At 46.5% G+C, this 23,695-nt stretch overlaps 1 protein-coding gene across 7 annotated transcripts in view; it reads right to left on the bottom strand.

Annotated features, from left to right (window-relative positions):
* The window catches only part of LOC135105504 (zinc finger protein rotund-like), a 143,544-nt gene that overhangs the window by 17,502 nt on the left and 102,347 nt on the right, over nt 1–23,695 (bottom strand). For all 7 annotated transcript variants that reach the window (XM_064013646.1, XM_064013642.1, XM_064013643.1 and 4 more), the window contains one exon: nt 20,222–20,478. In XM_064013646.1, coding sequence (XP_063869716.1) covers nt 20,222–20,478 — 257 coding nt within the window. The remainder of the gene's footprint in view (nt 1–20,221; nt 20,479–23,695) is intronic.

The raw sequence follows: 23,695 nt of genomic DNA, 5'->3' as shown, positions 1-23,695 counted from the left end.
GGCGTGAGCACTTCCGGAGCATACAAATCACGGGTTGAGATGATTACTTGCCCACCTGACACTCTAGTAATTCTCACAGGCGCCTCGCTCAGCATGTAGTACTTTACCCTGGGCCACACCACGTGCTCGGACCACAAGTGATAGTTCAGGCAGGTATTACACGCAATACTCACTATTATACATAAAGGAAGGGAAAAACAGGTAACTGATATTAGATTGTATCATACGTAAAGAAAAAGCGTCCATTTTGTGCAAAGCGTATCTAAGATGGTAATGAGAACGTGGTGAAAGGGAACAATAACCCTATTGAACGTAACTCCCACGTATGTGAAGGTAATTTATTAGCATAAGTCTCCTTCAACTTTTTCACTTCTGAGGTAAGGAAGGAAGCGTAGCGAGAAGTTGCCATCGGACCCGTGCAGTGGGGAGGACAAGTAATTGAGGCCAATCGGGAATGTAAATAAGGGTTTTCCCCGCCCATGAAGAACATTAACACCCACCCCACCCCCTAGCGGCCACTTACCACGCTCGCTCCCAGGATTCCAGTGTTAATGACGATCAGTGTGTTGTTTCACGATAATGACATCCTCCAGCCCACATCCGGTCTCTCTCTCTCTCTCTCTCTCTCTCTCTCTCTCTCTCTCTCTCTCTCTCTCTCTCTCTCTCTCTCTCTCTCACTGTCTCTCTCTCTCTCTTTTTTCGTAGGTCTTTGTTTTTTTCCTTTTTTCTTTTCTTTATAATATAACCACCACTACCTCCATCGCCGCTGCCACCACCATCAACACCACCATCATCATCTCCTTCATAAGTGGATATTTCAGGTATTTGCCGCATTATCGCTGAAATATAATGGTGGGTTTGTTTATAGTAAAAACACCAGTAAATTAAACCCCAGACTCCCGGCGAGAGGGAAGGCAAAACACAGACGTTCAAGGTAAGAGGGTAAAGAGACCGTGTGAGACTTGACTTCTTTACAGGTAAATGTGCCACGATAAATCACCAGGACTCTTCTTCTTGAAGTCGTGAGGGAGACAATAAATCGTGCCCTGCTGAGGTGCAATCAAAGTGTCCGCATTTGTGGGTATTACCGATTTGTCCCCCACGCAGCATTATGGGAGCGTCCTCGCCTCAGCACGTGGCGGGAATGGGGAACATGATGGACTGCTTCGGGGTTCTCGTCATCATTAAAAAGCCACAGAATTACCCGGTCACTTAGCAAGTATCCTCCGGGCTTGGCTTTCATACAGTGACTCAAGTAATGCACTGGTCCCGTAGCGTGATTGCCCGTGACACCCGCGAGCCAGTTACTGTCTTGCCGCCACTTATGAGGTTTGTCTGGTAGTTGTATTAAGGAATAACTTATGCATGAGGTGCGGTGAAAGCTTCCTATGGTCTTTGGTGGTTATATGAGCATAGAGGGATATCTACGGCTTCCTGGGGCTTTCCGTATAGTACCCGAGGGCAAGGATGTCGGAGCCACCTGGTATTGGAAGGGGGGTGTAGGGGCGTCAGGGTACGAAGTAACAAAGATCAACAAAGGTGGACACCGCGCCGCTACTTGATGACTCCTTGTAAACTTAAGTTATGGGAAGTAGTCACGCAACGGCTTGGTATTCCACACCTGTTTTTCTCTCCCTTTTCTTCTTACTTGTGTGCCCATCTCTTCCTCTACTCTTCCTTTCACACTAATTCTTCCCCTTCCTTTCTCAACAATAGATTCTTGATTTTACTGCTTCCTCTGATTAAACGATTTTATTCACTTCATGTATTATCTACCTGCGGACAATCTTCCTTTATGGTTCGTAATGATACCCTTTTCTCAAGCGTTTTCTTCTTTTTGTTTTGTTTCGAAATCATATAATGATTTCTTGACTTTACCTGATATCCTTACCCTGTGGCACTTGCTCATCCCGTGTCCTCTTAAACTTCTTCCACCTCTAAATTTCACGTTTTTCTTACTCTTTTTCTGCACGAATATCCGTCGAGAAGAGACAGACAAAATATGGTAAAAAAAAGGACGAAAAACCTTAAGTAATTGATAGTGTCATCAACTGAAGTAAAACACGCATCATATTCACGCTGCATAAAATAGATTGACCATATTAATAAGAAATGCATACCACATGTGGGCCGTAGGTAGAAGGTGATGAAACAGTTAATCAGAACACTCATCCCAGGCAGTGTGCGAGGTGTATCTGGCGACGAGGCAGCGTTGTGGAGGCAAGTAAAAATACGACGTGAGTAGGTGGCTGTTTGCGTCAGGGTGGCTGTTATGAATAACTAACAGCTGCGGGTACTGACTCGGGCTGTCAAGGGTAGTTTATGTCTGGTGTTACGAGTGGGAAATAATTTATCCGGTGAGGCTGTAGTCGCGCAAACTCTCAACCTTCTCTTCCTCCTATTTCCTTCATGGTCACGGCAGCTTTCGATGTTTGCTTCTCTAATGCATATAAACCATTTGTCATCTGTTAGTGCTCTCTGCTCGAGTGGCTGAGGCTATACGGCGAGGTGTGAGATTAGTTAAGATGGTGTTACTCTATAAACCAGTGTTCCTCACATGTATTTCATCTCCCACGAGACTTTTTAACTCTCAGCAAGACGAATGATCTCAAACTCCCGTAGAGTCGCATCTTTGTGACCATAAAATTCAAGATAATTACTTATATGCGAGTGGTGATGAACGCACCCGCATCTGCAACACGACTGGTTCACGCTCCCTCTCTTCACCTTCCTGAGTGACGGCCGCGACGACGGAATCAAGGGACCGATTCATCAACGTACGAATTAACTGCCTTAATACCGTCAGTAAATTATTTGGCAGCCTGGCTCGCTAATGACGACGTAAGAAGTTAAATGACTTGAAAAAAAAACTCACTCCATAAAACAAGGACTGCTGCTAATGGCAAATTCTAAAAGGGTTTAACTGCAACTTTAGTGTTCGGCTTCATGGGTGTATGACGGGATTATTGGCAACATTCTTATAAGGTATAATGTATTAATGGATACTTAATGCATATCGTCACTCTATGAATAAAGTAAAGCCATCCATCCCCATCATCTTTATCAAAAATATCTTCTAAGCAAATACATGAGCCCCCCAATCAATCATCGTAGGTTAAAGAATAGATATAAAATAGAAATGAAAACGTACAAACTAGTAGATAAAAAGAGCTATTTGCGTTAGGCCGTGAGATTCTTTCCCCGTCTACTCTAGCCAGCGTGGTGCGTGGCTAGGCACGGCTGGCGGTCACTGACGGACAGAGAGAAGGAAGAATGTGCCTGAAGTCAACTATAAAAGTAAGGCAGAGGCAGAGATAAAAAAATATATATACCCTCACGGCCTCATACCCATCGAAACACAACCCTAGTATTTTTTTCTAGGTCAAATTAAGAACGCTTTCACTCCACCACGCACACACACCAGTCGCGTCCGTTGGCGATGCTCCTAACCGCGAGCAATCCTTCGTGTTTCAGTACTTTCCAAATAACTCAAGGTTTGGAAACGTACGAGTCCCTCTCCCTCCCCTTTGAAGGTAGAGAAAAAAAAAATAAAGAGTCGGCTCGTCACTCAGCCTGCGACCACAATCCTTACGACCCAGATACGAGGGGCTGCGGCCAGGGGACCCTCTCACCCCGCGGCGTGGTGGCCAGAATCGCTTGCTGCGGTGTGCTCTATAAAACGCTACTGTAAAGGTGGACGGTGAGGGAAGGGTGAGGCAAGGGGTTGGACGGTGCCACGGGGGAGGGGAGAGAGGGAAGGGATTTGTGTAGTGGTGGTGGTGGTGGTGGTGGTGTGGGGTTGGCGCCTGAACGTTGGTAAGGAGTCGTAAAAAAGGATTGTCTGGAAAGAGTAGTAAAAATTAATGCTAACCAATATCCTGGGTGTTTATGGTATAGTGTGTGTGTGTGTGTGTGTGTGTGTGTGTGTGTGTGTGTGTGTGTGTGTGTGTGTGTGTGTGTGTGTGTGTGTGTGTGTGTGTGTGTGTACAGCCTTGTAAGTTCCAGGTTCGTAGGATTTAAAACACGACTAACCTTTGAAATGGTCAACTACTGATGCTATCTAAATTGTCACCACCACCATCACCACCACCACCCACCACCACCTCCACTACCGCCACCATCAATACCATCACCAAGAACAACAGCAAACATGCCCCCATCACCTCCATCACTTCACTTCAAAGTGTCCCTGCATACCTTTGTTTTGGTCGAACATGAAAGATTGAGGGACTGAAATGAAGGTTTTATGCGGCACCAGAAAGCGTCATGGCGGGAGGAGGCGCTCTGGGCGGCGGGCACGCGGGGAGGCGGGTGGTCCGTAAGGTCACCCACAATGCTAAGGTTTAATAAGCTCATAGGCGCGGCCAAAAAGGCTTGACGGAAACCTTCTGCCTACCCCCTTTACCCTACAATAAAACCTTTGCGGTCAATAATATGAGTCGAAAGAACGAAACGTCCCACAAAAGACGAGGGGCTGTTCTGTCTGCACCGGGGAAGGAAGCGGCGCCGCGCGGGGTGTGAGGGTAATGCTGGTGCAAAGAGCCTGTCACTAACATTATATGGAATTTGCTGACTATGAGCCACTACATAAAATCACACTTACAGTATAGTTCACCAAACCAAAGAGCTCGTGAAGCGGCTTTTTACGATGACGCAGCTACTTCCGCCCCTGAGCGCTACTTAAAATTATACACTTTTGGGAGAGATTAAATAGCGGGGTGACACCAGAATTGCATCCGGGAGCTGAACAAATGGTGCGAACACTAGCGCACTACAGCTAGTTAGCGCCCCATTATCGAGTGTAATGAGAAGCCCGCCCCACATGGGCTAAAAGCTCCTACCACAAAGGCGCTCTCAAAGTCACTCTGCCTCACACCACACCACTTGACGCTGCACGTTTGCGGCTTAAAGGTGAGTGGTCGGGCGTGAGTAACCATGCTTATGAGTAGTCACACCACAATGATAGACTGTAAGAAAGTACTCGTAACAAAGAATGAAGAGGAGAGAAAACTTTAAAGTCAACATAGATAAAATGCACGAAATTTACTCTTGTTTTTATATCCAACTAAACTCTTTTGCTTTCAGTACATGGGATTTGTAGTAGCGAATGGTAATAACTGTTTTTTCATTGGAGATCTACTATTAGTAAAAAGAAAAAAAAGTATTGAATGTGACGAGCAGTTGCAACGGTCATGAAGTTTCTGGGAATAATTGTTACGATGACGGAGATAACAGGAAATATTGATGGCGGGAATAGTGGTGATAGAGAGTGGTGGTGATGGTGGTGGTGATGGTGGAAGTGTCGGAACGCTCTGTTTGGCTTGTGTGGCGATGTTGACATTTAGTTTTTAGTGGTGTTGGTGTTGTGTGTGTGTGTGTGTGTGTGTGTGTGTGTGTGTGTGTGTGCTGGGAATAGTGTTTATGCGTTAGCGGTGAGGGTGAGGGCGGCTGTGGCGGTGGCTGTGCCAGTGAGGGTGGTGAAGGTAGAGAGGGGGCGGCGGCGGCGGCGGTAGTAGTGGTGGTCGTCGTGTGAGAACCAAAGGGTTGTATACGGAGGGAGGCGGAGGGGGGCGAGTGCACAAAAAAAACAGGGATGCGGTTGAGGCTGGGCACATAAGCTGTAAACTTACCCTCTCACACCTACGTGACTACGACCGCAGCAGTGGCGACACGGGGAACCTTCCAAACACTACAGAGGCTCCTATTTAGGCATGAAACGATTGCATTTTGAATAATTTATAGAGAGTAAAGTGGTAATCGGCAAAAGTGACCATAAGAGGCGACTCCGAGCAACAGTTTTCGCACTTATTGTTTCTCGTCAAAATCGCCTTTAGGGAGCAACGCAAATAGCATGAGAAAGAAAAAAAAAAAAAAAATGAGAACTCCCCCCGTATACCTAAGGCCGTGTGACCCCATTACCACGGTCTTCTAGGGTAACTCGGTCATTTTTTTGTCATTTTTTTTATATTTTACTGCTATGAGTTGAGTAAAGAAAGGTAAAAGTGGGCAAAGAGAAAGGCAGAAAAAACTCAAACCGTACAGAACCTCAGTCACCTGTGAAAATGTTCAGGGAAAAAAGAAATGGAAAGAAATACCTGTTTTTTTTAGATTTCAGAGTAGTATGTGTAGAAATGTGTGTATATGTGTGTGTGTGTGTGTGTGTGTGTGTGTGTGTGTGTGTGTGTACATGTGGGATGTGCAGTTGTACTAAGGCAGCATTACAATTGTTATGACTCAGGCACTTTGGCATCCACGGCCCTCCCCCAAAAGAAATCAATATAATATGCCTTGAATGTGGGGAAAAGAGTGAGGGTCAGGAAGGTGGCAAAGGGACAGGAGGAAGAAGAGTAGGAAGAGTGGGAGAGGTTGTGATTTTTGAAGCAGAGTGGGTTGTGGCAGCGAATTTCATATTTCTCAGGTAGATGTTACGTTGATGTGATGGATGAGAATGAGGTTGTGATTGTGGTTGAGATGAAGGAAGTATAGTGGAAGTGAAAGTGGTATAGATGTTAATGAACGGAGTGAGGTGATGGTGGGTGTCATGTGGCGCGGTGATAGCGGTGGTGGTGGTGGTGGTGGTGGTGGCGACGGCGCGTCGTTCTCACCGCTGCAACAACAACCAGCGACATTAAAATTCAATTATGTATGACGCAACTGGGAAAAATAAATACCATTCGGCCCCCCGTTGACTTGTATTGAGTTCCCTCCCTCCCTCCCTCCCTCTCTCTCTCTCTCTCTCTCTCTCTCTCTCTCTCTCTCTCTCTCTCTCTCTCTCTCTCTCTCTGTTTAACCTGTATTTTTCAAACATAAAATTCCTGTTCTCCTTCAAGTCAAGTCCAACACCTGCATTTCATTAATCAGCACTTCCCACATTACCTCTCATCACCGGAACACTTCTTACATTTACCCGCGGCGCAATCCTTAATCTCTAGTCATTCCACTTTACTTTCATTCTTCACTTTCTTCAGTATTAAGTATCAGTAAGTAAGTAAAGTAAGTAAGTAAGTAAGTAAGTATTCTTCAGTATCACTTCTATTAATCTTTAAGGGAACATCGATACAAAATGCGGAATACAGCGGAGCAACAAGAAGTTTTACTGAGGAGGAGGAGGAGGAGGAGGAGGAGGAGGAGGAGGAGGAGGAGGAGGAGGAGTAAAGAAATTGCGTATTGGAAAGCGGATGAGGGGGAGCAAAGAATGAGGGTGAGGATTTAGTTAGGAAAAAATATATCATGCATAAGAGGAACAGATACAGATATGAGAGTCAAACGTTTTACTCTTGATGAAGCGATATTCTGAGAAGGGAAGCGATGACCATTTACCAAAAAATAAAAGTTTAGTCAAGAAAAAAGAATAATGATGTAGAAAAAAAAAAGGGGAGAAGGAGGAGGACTAGGAGAAGAACAGTAAGAAGGAAAGAAACAATAGAATATGCAAGGAAAAAATAATAGTTGAAAAGAAGCAACGGCAACGGTGCATTGTGGAAAAACGTGACGATACACGATATGTAAAAGGAAGTTACACGTAGCAAGCCGCGTAAGTGAGGTGGCAACGTCTGCCTCAAGCCGGCGACGACCAGGAAAGAAAGACACACGAATATGCAGCAAGTAATGAGCGCAGTTGACTTTAATAATGAGCATAAATAAGCAGAGAACGCCAATACGTGAGACGGAAATGAGAAGGAGAGCAGGATGGAGTGAACGGAGGGTGGAGAAGCAGGAGGAGGAGAGGGTGGAGACGTCAGACAGGAGGGAGGTGGCAGGAAGTACAAGCAAAATAATCTCGGAAGCCGGCACCTCCGCCTCTGCTACCTCTGCTACCACCAACTTCTCCTCCTCCTCCTCCTCCTCCTTCACTTCGTCCTTGTCCTCGTCCTGCTCCTCATCTTGCAGTTCCCGCATCACCCCTGCCTGCCATTCATACTTTGTACATTCTCCTCCTCGAGTAGTCTGACGTCATTCCATTGCATGACTCGTTCAAGATTGTCTCACATCCAGGCCAGAGAGACAAGAATGCAACAGTGACTGAGACAGGAAGGCTGCCAAAGAGTGGGGGGAGGCTAGGAGGCATGTAGGATGGCAGGCTGGCAGGTTCGCAGGCTGGTAGGTAGGTAGGTAGGCAGGCAGGCAAGGGCAACACTCCGTTATTCTGACCCAGCACTTACTACTACTCAGTTTTCCCAAAGTTGCCTCAGGTTGGGTTTTCTCTGGAGCTGCAGGAAGCCGTTTCTCCTGACCAGACTCCAGGGCCGCTGTCTGTGCCGCCCACCCACAAACACGCCTTTACCTTCTTACATCTCGTACTTCTCATTTCGTCCACTTCCTGCCCGAGGTAAACCCACCCAGTCCTTCACTCCCTTTTGTACTCCGACCCATTTTGGCCATTGCTCTCACTTGCTACTCCTCCTCCCTGAGACTCTTGGGGAGCAATACGCAGCCATACGCAGACACACCGTTCATTACAACTACCCCTGCCACCGCCATCACCGGCCCCTGACAACAACAACAACTCGGGGCTCTTAAGATGAAGCTCTCGTTACAATAAGAGTAATGATAGTCGGTTGAAGAGAGTGATGTGGTAGTTTCCTTTATTATGTCTAATTCCCATACTTATTGAGCTCTCGTTTGCAGGGTGTTTCCTCCGCCACTCTAGGGAGGGAGTGCGTGTTGCTGGTGTTTGTGTACAGCTGCAACGCCATTCAGAACTCAAGATTGCGCTGTTTATGTTACTCTTTTTTTTTCCATGTGTGTGTGTGTGTGTGTGTGTGTGTGTGTGTGTGTGTGTGTGTGTGTAGATATTTTGCACGCCATGGAAAACACAATTGCCATCCTCTGCACCTAACCACCTCTAACCACCAACACAATCATAAGGGCGCAAACACTTCCGTTGCATAAAGTACTGCGTCGAAGGAGAGAGAGAGAGAGAGAGAGAGAGAGAGAGAGAGAGAGAGAGAGAGAGAGAGAGAGAGAGAGAGAGAGAGAGAGAGAAGTGGCAGGAAACATCTCTTTAGAGTGGAAGCGAACTGCGTCTTACAAATAAATATCAAAGACGTGAATATATACTGAGGCACGTGATTTGTGTCCTTGGGAAGAGTGTTATCAGTAATATTTGTAACAATACATAAACTATTCTCAGACGTGCATGGAATCAAAGAGAAGGTTACGTCAAAAAGCTCTTACGGGAATTAATCACGCGATGTGACGCTTATAAGGCAATACAGACTCAGTTTCCTACAGCTTCACGACTGAACGAGGAGACCCCCAACTGAGCGTCTTCCGCCGAACCCCCGCCAGCCAAATGCGACACAAGGCCATTAGTGAAGTCTGAATTAGCATCGACAGACGTGGAATGTCGAGACAGGAAGCGATAATAATGTGCTAAGCAACGTTAAAACCAACCAAAAGGCGGAAAAACAGAGTTGCCGTTAGCGATTAGAATTATTCTCTGCAGTGACCACAAAGCTCGTCTAGTATTGGATAAGGGATGGAGGAGAATGGGATATGGAGACATTTTATTGCAGGTAATGTCTTCCTAACAAGCGTAACACGGACATAAAGAGCACGCATGGTTGTTCAAGTGGACAGGAGGTCAGGGTTTTGACACACTGTCACGAGTTACTCTCCACCACAACTAACAATCGGAACCAAAGCAAAAAAAAAAGTCACAATAAAGTTGCCACGTGATTTCTGAACATCAACAGCAAAGCACAGAGAGAAGAGGAAGTAAATCACGAGTACACGGTGAAAACAAATACGTTAAGGGGAACTAATGGCAGAAGTAGTGGTTTGTGGGTATTGAGAAATGTATATGTAAAAAAGAGAGAGAGAGAGAGAGAGAGAGAGAGAGAGAGAGAGAGAGAGAGAGAGAGAGAGAGAGAGAGAGAGAGAGAGAGAGAGAGAGAGAGAGACACTAAAAATAACACTACAAGTCATGCACAGTATTACATATCCAACACACACTCACCCACAGGATATCACACGCCATTACTATCACATTAAACAAACCGAGTAACCATTACAATAAGTAAATTTCAACGTAACAAAGAAAGAAACAAAGAAGAAAACTTGAGGTAAAAAAAAACACACACTGGTCTGCGGAAGGGAGAGGATTGGCGGAATAAGACTCAGAGATGCAGGCGATAGGAGTCTGAGCGGATGATAAAATTAATACGATCTAATCACCCTCTCGCAGGAAGCCCTTAAGTGATGATCCGGAGACGACACCCGCGTTATGAGAGAGAGAGAGAGAGAGAGAGAGAGAGAGAGAGAGAGAGAGAGAGAGAGAGAGAGAGAGAGGAGGGGGGACTGGGGATGTTATAGAGGGCAATCTAACCATGGAACAGTTGGAGCGAGGTAATCATTAGTGCGATCATTATGTGCGTAGCTTTGGCCTCTGCGTATGGTAATGGGGTGATTACTCTTCACTCTCATGCTAATGGGTAAAAAATTGCTACGTTTTCAATTCTGGAGTGAGAGAGAGAGAGAGAGAGAGAGAGAGAGAGAGAGAGAGAGAGAGAGAGAGAGAGAGAGAGAGAGTAGGAATAGGGGACACAAGACTCCTGGATAGAACGTCGCGTGCAGTAGTTTCCATTGTTCTGATATATGTGGAGATTACAGTGTCTTGGCGCCATTGTGTGGGAGGTGTGAGGGAGGAAGGTACGGAGCGAAGGAGGGTGGGGTCTTAGGAAGGGAGGGTGGGGGGAAAGAGAGCAGAGAAGGGATGGAAGGAAAAGGAAAGGGGAGACAGTTGCATACGTTAGACTGAGGAAGACACTAGATGGGAAAGTCTGCGAAGTTTACATATCAGTGCATGTAATTGTGTGGATCTCCATAATGTAGCAACTAAGACTACACTATGTATGTAAAGACACCAACACGCAGCAGGGAATTAGCCTTTACACTCCCAGATCCTCCTCTTTATGTTATACAGCAAGGCACGCACGTTCGGGGAAGTATGTCGTCTGTCCTTACAGTACATACACACCACACACACACACACTCTCTCGCACCCACACAAAAAAAATCCCTTTCCCCCTCAAGTTTATGGAGCGAGGAATAGGGGAAAGTCGCCTCCAGCAAACTGGTGTACTCAGCTTCACCTTTCACCCTTCTCTCCATTATAATATATTTTTTTATGGAGGCAGTTATGGCGGTGTAAATAGCCAAGATCATAACAGTATGGTAATTGACCCGCTGAACAAATTGGTGGCGTTGGTAGTTTGTAAAGAAAGTCTTGATAACTTGGTATAAAGGAAGGGGAATAAGGTGACTGTATCCCTAAAAGTGGATCAAATCGTCTGAAGAAAATGGTCTTATGTTAAAGAAAACCCAGATATTTCTCAAGACGAGGGCAGACTCGGCTGAGTTTGTGCGGCGGGAGGGCAACTCGGGAAGATGAGCCTCGAGTAATAAAAGTCCGTGTTGCATCTGCCATTAAATGTTGCCATGATATACGAGGCTGCGGACACGGCCAGAGGTTAATGTATTATGATGCACCTGGGTCAGGGAGACCTACAGGGAACACTCACTGAAAATAAAAAGATACGCAAGTGAGGAAAAAAAAGATTAAGTGCTCATGTTAAAGAAGCTTTGCTCAAGTCGAGACAAAATGACATGCACTCGTTTTCTCCTCACTCATCCGTAAGCTTCCCGCTGAGACTGAGCTGGTGACGAGTCTGGTGAGGGACGAATGGCAAAGGTAAACGATACGCGGCAGAATGAGCTCGACGTGACTAAGACCTTCCTGGCGGCAAGGGCTGGAGGCAGTGACTCACCGGCCAGGCACTACTGGACAAATAACTGCGCGCACGGAAACAGGAAAACCATCAGAATCCATCGTAAAAATCGAACGTGTGGATCACCCGTCGTCGCAACCCTTACTCCTCCCTCCTTCCTTTCTTCCCTCACTCACTCCCACACTCCCTCTCTCCCTCAGTCCCTCCCTTTCTCCTTTCTTCCTCCACCTCGTTCCCTTCTTCCTTCTTCTTTGTTTCCTCCAACACTCTGACCTCATGAGGAAGACAAGGAGCCACCACACGCCAAGATAATGACGCAGAACACAAGACGCTTCTTCAGCGGCATTCTACGGTTCATTATGCGCTTCATTTTTATTTCCTCCCCACTGAAAATGAAATAAAAAAGGTCTTCACGTCGGTGGCCTGACAAAAGGACGGGGCAATATTCTTAACTGTGATAGTCAGTTAAACGAGCAAATTAATTTAATGTACTCGTAAAGACACTCATCTGCATTTACGGACAAGGAGTAGAAAGTAACACTAAACCACTGTAAACAATGAAAGTAAAGAGGAGCTCCGTGTTGACGACCCTTTTCTTTTTTTTTTTTTTCCTTTTTTTCGTGGTCTAGAAATTATTATACATACTGGCACACACACGAGGCAGGTTACCTAGACATGCAAAAACTTCTCATAAACACACACACACACACACACACACACACACACACACACACACACACACACCGAGGAAAGAGACAGAAAGTAACCACACAAGTCGGAGTGAATCATGGGGGAGCGATGAGGATTAGTATGGAGTAGGAAATGAAGTGGCGCGGAGGAGTTAGAGGGAAGGAGGGGAGGGGAAAGAGAAGGAGAGGCTAGGAAGCGGTTTTGGACAGGACGTAGAGCGGGAAACAGGAAGGGAGAGAGCAGGGAGAGAGAGGGTGCAGTACCTCTTAGCTACCCTCGCAGGATCAGGTTTGGGAAGCGGTAGGGCATTCACAGGTTAATGAGCACAGTGAAATCGACGGCAAAAGCAGGAAGGCCTTAAACGTAACACCCACAGGGACTGACAAATCCTTTAACATGGGGCCCTCGAACACTTATAGCAGATACAACATGTGCTTTCAACGTAACTGATTGTCAACTTCCTAATCCGGACCTGACTTGATGAAGCTGTCCGTTGTTCTTACTGGTGAAACTTAAGAAAGGTCGGATACACAACACTGCAGGAAACAATATATATGAATAAATACACACATAAACAAATAAACATCCAAACATTACTTTACGAATATCTACGTTCATACATTATCAATTCAAGGAAAACAAAGACGCACACAAGAAAAATGTATCACTAAGAGAAAAAAAATCCCAACTTAGGACTGCAATGGGAAAACCTCCAAAGTCTGATGGCTGGTAATAGGAGCCGAAGTCTTACATCACAAGAAGGAAAGCACTGGCAGGGAGTAGGAGAGAGAGAGAGAGAGAGAGAGAGAGAGAGAGAGAGAGAGAGAGAGAGAGAGAGAGAGAGAGAGAGAGAGAGAGAGAGAGAGAGAGAGAGAAGAGGGGAAGGAGCCAGTAAGGGTATCAGAGGAAGCCTCATTTGCATATGGAACAATAATGGAAAACAAACTGAAAGCGTCTGGCGGTGGCGGGGGTACGGGAAAGACAAGCTACATGCCTCAGGAGGGCGTGGTCGGGGGCGGCTGAGCGAACGTCAGGGTACTGCACCATGGCTATCCCCTTCTCTCTCTCTCTCTCTCTCTCTCTCTCTCTCTCTCTCTCTCTCTCTCTCTCTCTCTCTCTCTCTCTGTTCATCTGTCTTTCCTCTCACACACTCCCATCTTGTCATCACGTCCACCACAATGAGAAAAGTGGAGCTTGATAATCATTTCAAACTCCAAAATACACAACTCACGCCATGCCACAATCGCCTGAGTCATTACGGTCATCACCGGCGCCACTATCACCATTACAATCGTGATGGATTACCAGGAACACACTGCTTTCATGCTTCCTGACAAGCATTAGAAGGGGAGTCCTGTGCTGTACGATCACACAAGACTTAATACAATATAACTGTGTCGTAAAATGCCTAGTTATGTACTACAGGTAAGTGACTGTGTGTGTGTGTGTGTGTGTGTGTGTGTGTGTGTGTGTGTGTACAAAGCTGGGCGTGCACACGTGCCCTTGCATATGTGTCTAAATTTATCACACGTGAGGCGTAGCCAGTGTACGGTCAAACAGACCCAGTGATACACAAACGAACGTGTCCCTGAAGCCAGTCAGTGAGAGTGTACCCGGGCCAGCCAGCGTGTGCACGGGACCCAGCTAGCACACACACACACACACACACACACACACACACACACACACACACATACACAGTCGAGCTGCTGCAATATGGAGCCCACACCCAAACACGGCGGTTTAAGACTGTGTTGAACGTACCACAAGCCAGTGAGAGCGTTCCCCACCCACCCACTGTTTCTTGCTCCTTCTGCACCCTCTCACCCTCTCTCATCTCTCTCTCTCTCTCTCTCTCTCTCTCTCTCTCTCTCTCTCTCTCTCTCTCTCTCTCTCTCTCTCTCTCTCTCTCTCTCTCTCTTATCAACCAAACTTTACATATCCAATCTTCCCTCTGACCTCGGCTACACCTTCCTCAGACGGTCTGCATTGTGAATTCTGATCGATAATTTCCACGTAATTTTCGATGTGCCAAGTTTATTTGTATTTATGATGCTCCCTCGTTACCCCCTCCCCTCATCTCTCTCTCTCTCTCTCTCTCTCTCTCTCTCTCTCTCTCTCTCTCTCTCTCTCTCTCTCTCTCTCTCTCTCTCTCTCTTTCTCTATCATCGTCATCATCATCATCGTCTTCATCATCATCTTCTCTTCTAGTTCTCTGTTCCCGCTCCAGAGTTCCACCACACCCTTCCTGTTGCCTGTACAAGGTGGTGTGGGTTGAGATGCTCTTTCTCTGCGGGTGAGCCATAAGAAGCTTCTTCCAAACTCTCTAGTTTTTCTCGGCGTGCTTGCGATGTTTAGTTGGTTTCTCATTCATCCGCTTGTTCGCAAGAAGCTTTCTCCTTCCTGCAAACTTTTTACTGGCTTTCAAGTCTATCTTATAAATAGTTTTCAGTTCGTTTTCTTCAACCCGTCAAGGAAGTGTTCTCTCGTTGTGTACCCTAACTATCTCTACTTTCAGGTCCCTCTCCTTTCCTTTCGCGTCCATCGCCACCACGCTCCTTCTCTTAGTCCAGCTAACTCCCTCATTCTAGCGTCTGGTCTTACATCAAGATGATTACGAGTTAATTATAATGACGGCGATGAGGTAGACCCGTCCTCCCGCATCCCTTCCACTCCCCCACGCTCCGCCTGGCACCGCTCACCTCCACCCTCGCAAACCTCTCAAATATCAAACAACATTCTCTTCTTTTGACCCACAATTATTCATACTCAGTGCCTTCACTTCCAGGGTGCAGACGGTGCTAAGCGTTTCTCCATAAATAATAATAGATTCATCAAGATTAATGATGCTATCCTTTACATCATTGGGCGATTCCACAGTCATAGCCAGGAATCAAGCAGGTTTGATAATTGTTCCCCTCGAGGAAAGGAGAATCGTGAAGGAATGGAGGTGGACGAGAAAGAAAGAGAAAGAAGAGAGAGAGAGAGAAGAATGAAGAGAAGGAGAAACTTTTAATTTTAAACTTGGTGCAGCAAAACAAAAATATTCCTTTGCTTTTCTACTCTCTCCTTATCACTACTAGCTCAATGCTCTCCCCTCTATTCGCTCTCACCAAAGAGACGAAAAAACAGACTCACTTATTTCCTGATACCGGACTGACGAGGCATCTCTCTTTCTCTTTCTCTCTGTGGTTTCCTTCTAAATCCTAATTACCGTTACAGGGCTGGGTATCCACGAGTGACCCCGCCTCGCAGCGCCACCACAAACACGTCTTCATCCTCCCCCTCCTTCCCCGAGGCGATGCAGGCACTAGCGCTTTCACCCCCAAATGACTAGTGGCAGTTATACGATCTGTCAAGCGAGTTCTAGTCTAGTTCTCCCTTGTCCGGTTGGAGATGAGTGCTTGTTGGAAACTCAGGCGACGTTGCTACGTTGAGAACATCCGATAAAGTGCGCGGAAGAAAACGTCTCAGAATGCTACACTCGGATGCATGACAGGTCCAATTCAGGGAACTGTGAGGCGAGGCGAGGCGAGGCATGGTGTCTGGCCAGCGTCCACCTCGAGGCCGACGCCCTTCGAGGAGAGTTCGGCCGGTTTTAAACGGTTTCGAGGCGGCGGTCGCACACCTTCCTTCTCCTGCCGCTGCTGCATGTCGAAAAATGTGGCAGTGTTATAAAACCGGACTGGGGATGGTGGTGAAAATAACTTGGGTTGCTTCACCACGTTTTCACGAAGAGGTGTTTATTAAAGCCTCCCGTTCCCAGCAGCACCAGTCCAAGGAGGCGCCCGTCCTCAATAGCCAAAAGTAACCCATGCCCACGATGCCCACGTCCCTCCCACGCTGCTTTGAATATAGGGAGAAATCAGCGCCCCAGAATACCCAGGTTATATTGTTCGTTAGACGATGACCACAAGGTATGTTAAGGCTGAGATCATTGTGCCCGCAGGCAGGTGTTGTCGAGCCAGTGAGAGGGTTTACTAACCTTCTCCCCTACCGCCTTGCTACTTGGACTTCCCTTTCTTCCTTTCAGTAATACATATAATGGGCCTTTCTTCTCTGCTGTATTTATGGACTCTCACCAGTAGTTTTTTTTTCTCCAGCCAAAGACAAAGGAGAGAACACACAAACATCGTGTAAATAATAACATAAATAATGTATATAAAGGGGCGTCTGGACTGGACTGGTGTTCGAGTGGCACTGGGGCAGGAACCTGCTTAAACATCTTGCTCTCCAAACGACATGTGTTTCCTCCGGGTAAGAATGACTGTCCATTTATGCTGTCGTAAAAAGAAGAAGAGGAAGAGGAATGAGGAGGAAGAGAGGAAGAAGAAGAAGAAGAAGAAGAAGAAGAAGAAGAAGAAGAAGAAGAAGAAGAAGAAGAAGAAGAAGAAGAAGAAGAAGAAGAAGAAGAAGAAGAAGAAGAAGAAGAAGAAGAAGAAGAAGAAGAAGAAGAAGAAGAAGAAGAAGAAAGAAGAAGAAAAGAAAAAAAAGAAAAGAAAAAGAAAGAGAGAAAGAAGAAGAAGAAAAAGAAAAAGAAGAAGAGAAAAAAAGACGAAAAATATCAAGAAGAAGATCAAGAGATAAAAAAAGTATAATAGAAAAAAAAAATCAATAAATAAGACTCTCATGCTACACCAAACAGCCGGCTGAAGTTGAAAGAAAGCACGAACAAGTCAACAGTGCCTCATATTGACAAAGACTTCTCACATCAGAAGGTAAAAGAGCAAGATCAACAAGTGGCGGCTAGTGGAGCGAGACACCAGGGACCCTAAAACCAAGCATGTCAAAAGAAAAGTAAGCACTAAGAGACAAGGTGTCGATTCCAGTATGCGAGTGAATGAATTGTCTCCTCCACACCCACTGATACATCCGTTAGTCCCTCTCTCTCTCTCTCTTTCTCTCTCTTTCTCTCGCCGGCGCCCAGGGGGAAGGAGGGGGAAGGAGGGAGGTACTGCTGGGGAAGACAGGTTGAGGGAGGAGTACAGTCGAGAGAAAAAGATGCGTGAGATTTGCTCCGATGTATGTATGTAGTGGGGAGTGACTTGAATCAGCAAACGTGTCAAAGACTTGGAAGGAGGCAGAGAAAATTAAAGTGAGGTTTTGCGTCGTTCCAGATAATACTAAAGCGCGAAATGTTGGTAATTGAGTTCTTTTTTTTACTTCCATTTCCTTTTACACTGCCGACTCCCTCCCTTCCTCCCTCCCTCCCTCCCTCCCTCCCTCCCACATTCAAAAGGTCAAAAGAAACACTCGACAAACTAAGGCATATTGTGGTGCGGGCGAGTGACTCCAAATGGGCCGTCAAACTCCGTTCTCACAATGACCCAACTTAATTAGCTTTGACCCCAACACGGAGAGAGAGAGAGAGAGAGAGAGAGAGAGAGAGAGAGAGAGAGAGAGAGAGAGAGAGAGAGAGAGAGAGAGAGAGAGAGAGAGAGAGAGAGAGAGAGACGCCTTTCATCGGTGCAAATTACAGGACTTGCTAAATACAAACTTGAACGCTGTTTTTCATTTCTCTCCTCTCTACCTCTACCTCTCCCTCTCTCTCCCTCTCTCTCTCTCCCCCAATACCAGACTACAGGTATCAAGACAGTGTACTGGAAGACTTTTGACCTATACGGAGGGAGTGTGGAGACCATTGTCGCTGGAGCGTGGCGAGGGAGAAAACCTTCACTGCCTTAGTACCCCAGCGGCAACTTGGAGATGGTGGCAGAGGGGGGAGGGGAGGGAAGGAGGTGGTGGGGAGAGGAGGAAGGGACCGAGGAAGGGGTGGGAGGATAGGAGGGAGACGAGACAACCCTCTCAGCTTCCTGGCTCCACCCGAGGCTATCTGACCAGGTGGGTAGTGGGGGCCTGAAGAAGGAGTGATGGAGGGGGAGGAGGCTAATGATGATAACGAGAGAGAGAGAGAGAGAGAGAGAGAGAGAGAGAGAGAGAGAGAGAGAGAGAGAGAGAGAGAGAGAGAGAGAGAGAGAGAGTTATGGTATCTATAATAGCACAAGCGTACGGCGAAGAATCACAAAAGAAGGAGAGGGAAGGAAAGGATTAAAGGAAGCAAGGAAGGAAGAAAAAAATATATACGAGATGGAAGAAAATGAGACGACCCTAAAATGGAGTAAAAAATAACGATGACGACAGATAAGGAACAGAGGAGAGGAAGATGGAGAAGGAGGGTGTACGTGGAAGAGGGAGAGGAGAGGAGAGGAGAAGCAAAGAGGAAGTGCTGTAAATACTTGGATAAACGGTGAACATATGGAATGCTGAGAAGAAGGAGAGGGAGGAGAGAAAGAAAGAAGGAGAGATAAAGGAGACAAGGACGCTGAGAGAGAGAGAGAGAGAGAGAGAGAGAGAGAGAGAGAGAGAGAGAGAGAGAGAGAGAGAGAGAGAGAGAGAGAGGAGGGAAGGTGGCACTCAGAAAAAAAAAAGGAGAAAGAAAAGGAGAAAGGTAATTTAGCTTGCTGTCTTCTCCTTCCATTCCTTCCACCTCTCTCATCTCCACAAGAGTATGCTTAGCTTGGCCTAGATGGCTAATTGTATTACATGGCTGATGCACCGCCTTTGCCTCATCCCTACGCCGCGAAACAGGTACGTAGTATATATAAAAAAATGAGGAAAAAACAACAAAGAAGAGTAGATATACATAGATACAAGATCGGTAAGTATTTCCCGTTACAAAAATTACATAAGATTGTTAAAAAAATAAGTCAGAGAGAGAGAGAGAGAGAGAGAGAGAGAGAGAGAGAGAGAGAGAGAGAGAGAGAGAGAGAGAGAGAGAGAGAGAGAGAGAGAGAGAGAGAGATTGACTTTTTAATGACCCCACAACATTCAAACTCTGAGTCACACCGCAGCGATGCCAAAGAAACATAGAGAAATAAATACAGTTACTCTAAGAAAATGTCACGCAGAGAAGACAGGGGGGAAGGCGGGGGAGGAGGAGGAGGAGGAGGTCTGAGGGGACACAAAGGATGCCTCGAGTGTCCATTGTGTTTGAAAATGTCGGCGATATGAAGAAAGTGGAGCTCTGACAACAACTACTACTACTACTACTACTACTACTACTACTACTACTACTACTACTACTACTACTACCTCGTGGTGCGGCGGCGACCAAGACAAGAAAGAAAAACGGAGATAGTTGAATAGATCCTCTGATAGGGATTGAGAAGAACATACGTACATACCCGCTGGCAGACACATACACACACAAACACACGCACACACACACGATAAGAGATTACGAGGATTTCATCTGCACTCACATCGGATCAGTGAAGCGTAGCGACAAGAGAGGAGACGAGACGGCAGGTGTGACGGCCAGAAAAATAGTTAAGCCTCGACCATGTTCCATGTATCAAAAGAACAGAGAAAAAATAAAAACTCGGGAAAGACTTACGTATAATTAAGTTCTCCTATACTAACAAGGAAAGTTTTTTTCTTTTGTTTCTTCATTAAGAGAGAACCTTATTACTTTACAGACCCAATGCTACGTAGATGAATGGTGGAATGGAATGAGGGGAAAAAGTTTACGACGCCGCTTATGTGGAAACAGAAGGACCATCCCTAATTTAGGTTGAGCCTCGTGTAGGGAATCTGCCTGAAGGGGGAGTGACATTGGAAAACTTTCTTCCTCATATGATCTTCCTCTCTTTTTCTTGGGAAGTGTGCCCATGTGTGTTCCCGTGTGTGTGTGTGTGTGTGTGTGTGTGTGTGTGTGTGTGTGTGTGTGTGTGTGTGTGTGTGTGTGTGTGTGTGTGTGACCTGCAAACAACAGACAACGGCAGTACAATGGTACTCACCTGTGGACACATCTTGCACTGGTACTTTCTGGCTGATCCATTGTTGGGCGGGTTCTGTCCGATGCCTGGAGGTGTGGGCGGCATCTTGGCGGCATTGATGGGCTGAGGGACGATGAGCATGGAGGGCGTGGACACCGTGGGCGGTGAGGCGGACGACGCCGACCCGTTACTGCGGGCGTAGAGGGACGCAGGCGCCATGTTGTGCGGGATTTCGAGCCCCCGCCCATCCAGCCGGTCGTCTAGGTTGTTGGGGTGACCTGTGGAGGAAGAAAGGAAGGGTCAGCGCCTCTCAGTGACTCTCCCTAACCTACATTAACCGTGGGCGTCTTGTTGCCACTCAGTGTGACTCATAAAGCCCCATGATTAATGGTTGCCAGCGCGCGTCTAAACACACACACACACACACACACACACACACACACACACACACACACACACACACACACACACACACACACACACACACACACACACACACACACACACACACACACACACACACACACGCACGCACACAAACGCGTGGCGCGAGTGCATTTTCCGTCTGAAATATGAAAAAAAAGTTTATGCAATTTAACTTTTGTAAAGGAATACTTTACCGCAAACCACAAAGTGAATAACACGCTACGCCGAGGTCAACGCACTCATCAAAGTACCAGCATCAAAAGGGAAGGACTCATGAATTTCAGAATTATGAAATTTAACAAAGAATCACCACACGATAACAGAGGGCCAGAGAACAGCGTGTGTGGAGGAGCAGCTCAGCCTCTCCCGTCTCTACCTGGGCCACAGCAACCTGCGGAGAGGGGCTGCTCATCTGAGGGAGGAACCATCAGGTGATCCCCCAGGTGTTCACCCCCTCGCCTCTCCCTCCCTTGCCTGGAACTCGTTTACGTCAGGGGCCCATCATGTCAGGGCAACATTTTTCACCGTCTCTCGTTGGGCCTCAAAGGTTACGCAACACAGATACAGTTTTCTCTCTCCTTTCTCTTCTCCTTCTCCCTCTCTACTGCCTTGTGTGACTGCCCTTCCAGTTCTCCCCTTCCTCCTCCGTTTTTGTCACTTTTGTCTTACATTTATTCATCTTTCCCTCTATTCACAGCAGCATCCTACTTTTTTTCTCTCAATTCTCTCTCTCTCTCTCTCTCTCTCTCTCTCTCTCTCTCTCTCTCTCTCTCTCTCTCTCTCTCTCTCTCTCTTGCTCTCACTTCCCACCCACTCCTAACCTCTCCATCTCCTGTGTCCCTTGTCTTTATAATAATTACTTTAACTCATTTTCTTATGCTTCTTGTCCTCTGCTCCCTCGTCTCTGTTCTCAGTCATCATGATTCTTCAGTCTTCATTATGTCGTCTCACCCTTCCTCTTCCTATTCCGTCCCCTTCTTCTTCCCTCCATAATTACTTTTAAATTACTGTTCATCGCAATTATTGTTCATGATCATTTGTCCTCAAGATTACCTTTCCCCTCCTTAATATGTTCTTGCTGTTGATCCTCCTCCTCCTCCTCCTCTTCCTCCTCTTCCTCCTTTTCCTCCTTCTCTTCTCCTTCATTACCGCTTTCATCCTTTTCTACTTAATTTCAGTGGATTACTCTTCTCCTTTACATGTCGTCGGGCTGTACTAGCTGATGGATTACTCTCAGGCGCCTCCACTCTCCCAACACTTATCATTCTTAATTCTGGAATCTAGTCCCATGACCCGAATTTCTCATGTACGAAGCTACCAGTCAGTTCAACGTCTTCATTTCAATAATTACTCTTTTCTTGCTCAAATCACTCTTCCTTCTCGGTGGCTTGGTAAAGAGCAATGATGAGGTACGATTTAGTAACATGGTCAGGAAAAATGGGGAAAGAGGGAGGGAATGACGCCCCCATCTGTTCTATTATACATTCACAGCCACGCGCGTTCTCCGCCGTCAAAGGGGAGACACCTCACAGCTTTCACTCACTCCACTTCGTCCAGACTTTAAACTTGCTCGCCTTTAGCTGTTGGCTGCTTGTCACTTTGTTTGTTCAGGTCACTTTCGACCCTGGCCATGCGACTGTGGGTACCGCGCTCCTTCAGGGTCCCGTGGAGGGTGAACTCGCGTGCTCACGGTGTGCAGTGCGTAAAAAAATGAACGTTGATAAAATACCTGTGCTGCTAAAACCCGATTTCCGATTTCTCATATTCATGTAAATCCAAATCAGTTGGTTGGTACAAATCGCTTACGCTTCTTTACACTTTACAGGGAAAAAAATGATGAAGTAAAAGAATGTGTAATTAAGTAGTTTGCATTTTAAGACGCATATTTTCTTCTCAAAAATCAGCGTGCAGTAATGTGTAGAGTACAAAACTTTTCTTCCCAATTATGAAAATTTCACAGGAATCACCATCCTTGACAAAGTCCCTCGAACACCTGCCCGTCAGCGTCGGTGAGTGTGGAGAGGCGAGGGAAGAGGGAGAAGAATGAGGGAAAAGCAACGAATCATGGAAGGAGACAAGAGAACAGGAGTGATCAGCAGCTGCAGCGCAGTCCCGCCCCTTGGAGGGAGGGAGGGAGGGTATCAAGGCCAGTCAGAAAAAAATAAATAAATAAAGACCAAAATTAGTATACAAGAGAACTGATGATCGAATAATTAACAAGAACAAGAAAAAAATCTTATAGAACAGATGCAAGGTGGGGGAGGCGAGCAACAGGTGTACCGCAGCAGCAGCAGCAGCAGCAGCAGGTAAACACGCGTGGGTGCGGCGCGGGGCAACAACTGGCCCACGTCCGGAGCCTTGCCGTTGAGTGCAGCTTTTTGTCCCCTCCTGGTTACTTTACCCAGCCGCGTCCCAACCCTCGCCTCCACCACCCACACTCAACCAATTTATATCAGATTTCCAGCCTAGCATCAGTGTGGCAGAACTTTAAACCTCTCCCCACAGTGGCAGGAGGGTGCGTTGTTTTGTAAGGGAAACAGAAAGGAAATCTGTCTCTAGTTCAGGGCTTCGAGGAGCATCAACCAGGATGTCCTTGTGTACAGAATCGGACGTCGTAGTTCACTTCTTGTGGACTCCGGGTGGGTGTCAGCGCAAACCGAATATCCTTGGGAGGAATGTCAAGGAATGACAGAAAAAACTGTAAGCGGTCCGCTCCATACGGGAAGGTTGCACCAGCTGAGAGAGGGACCTTTAAACCACAACACCACAGAGGCCCTCCCCGCCCCAACAGCACCTATGTTATCACCAGAATTTAATAACACGTTCACATTGCACATGGGCGTGTGACTTCATGCATGTGCGTGCGGGATGTGAATGGATATGTATATCTGCGTGTGAAACATTTGATAAATCCGTAACTTCTAGTAACAAATAACAATGAGAGAGAGAGAGAGAGAGAGAGAGAGAGAGAGAGAGAGAGAGAGAGAGAGAGAGAGAGAGAGAGAGAGAGAGAGAGAGAGAGAGAGAGAGAGAGAGAGAGAGAGTGAATGCATGAATACACTTAAACAT

The sequence above is a fragment of the Scylla paramamosain genome, chromosome 12, assembly GCF_035594125.1.
Source record: "Scylla paramamosain isolate STU-SP2022 chromosome 12, ASM3559412v1, whole genome shotgun sequence".
Lineage (NCBI taxonomy): Eukaryota > Metazoa > Arthropoda > Malacostraca > Decapoda > Portunidae > Scylla > Scylla paramamosain.
Note: the sequence above shows the minus strand (reverse complement) of the source record. Positions and strands in the feature narration are given on the sequence as shown.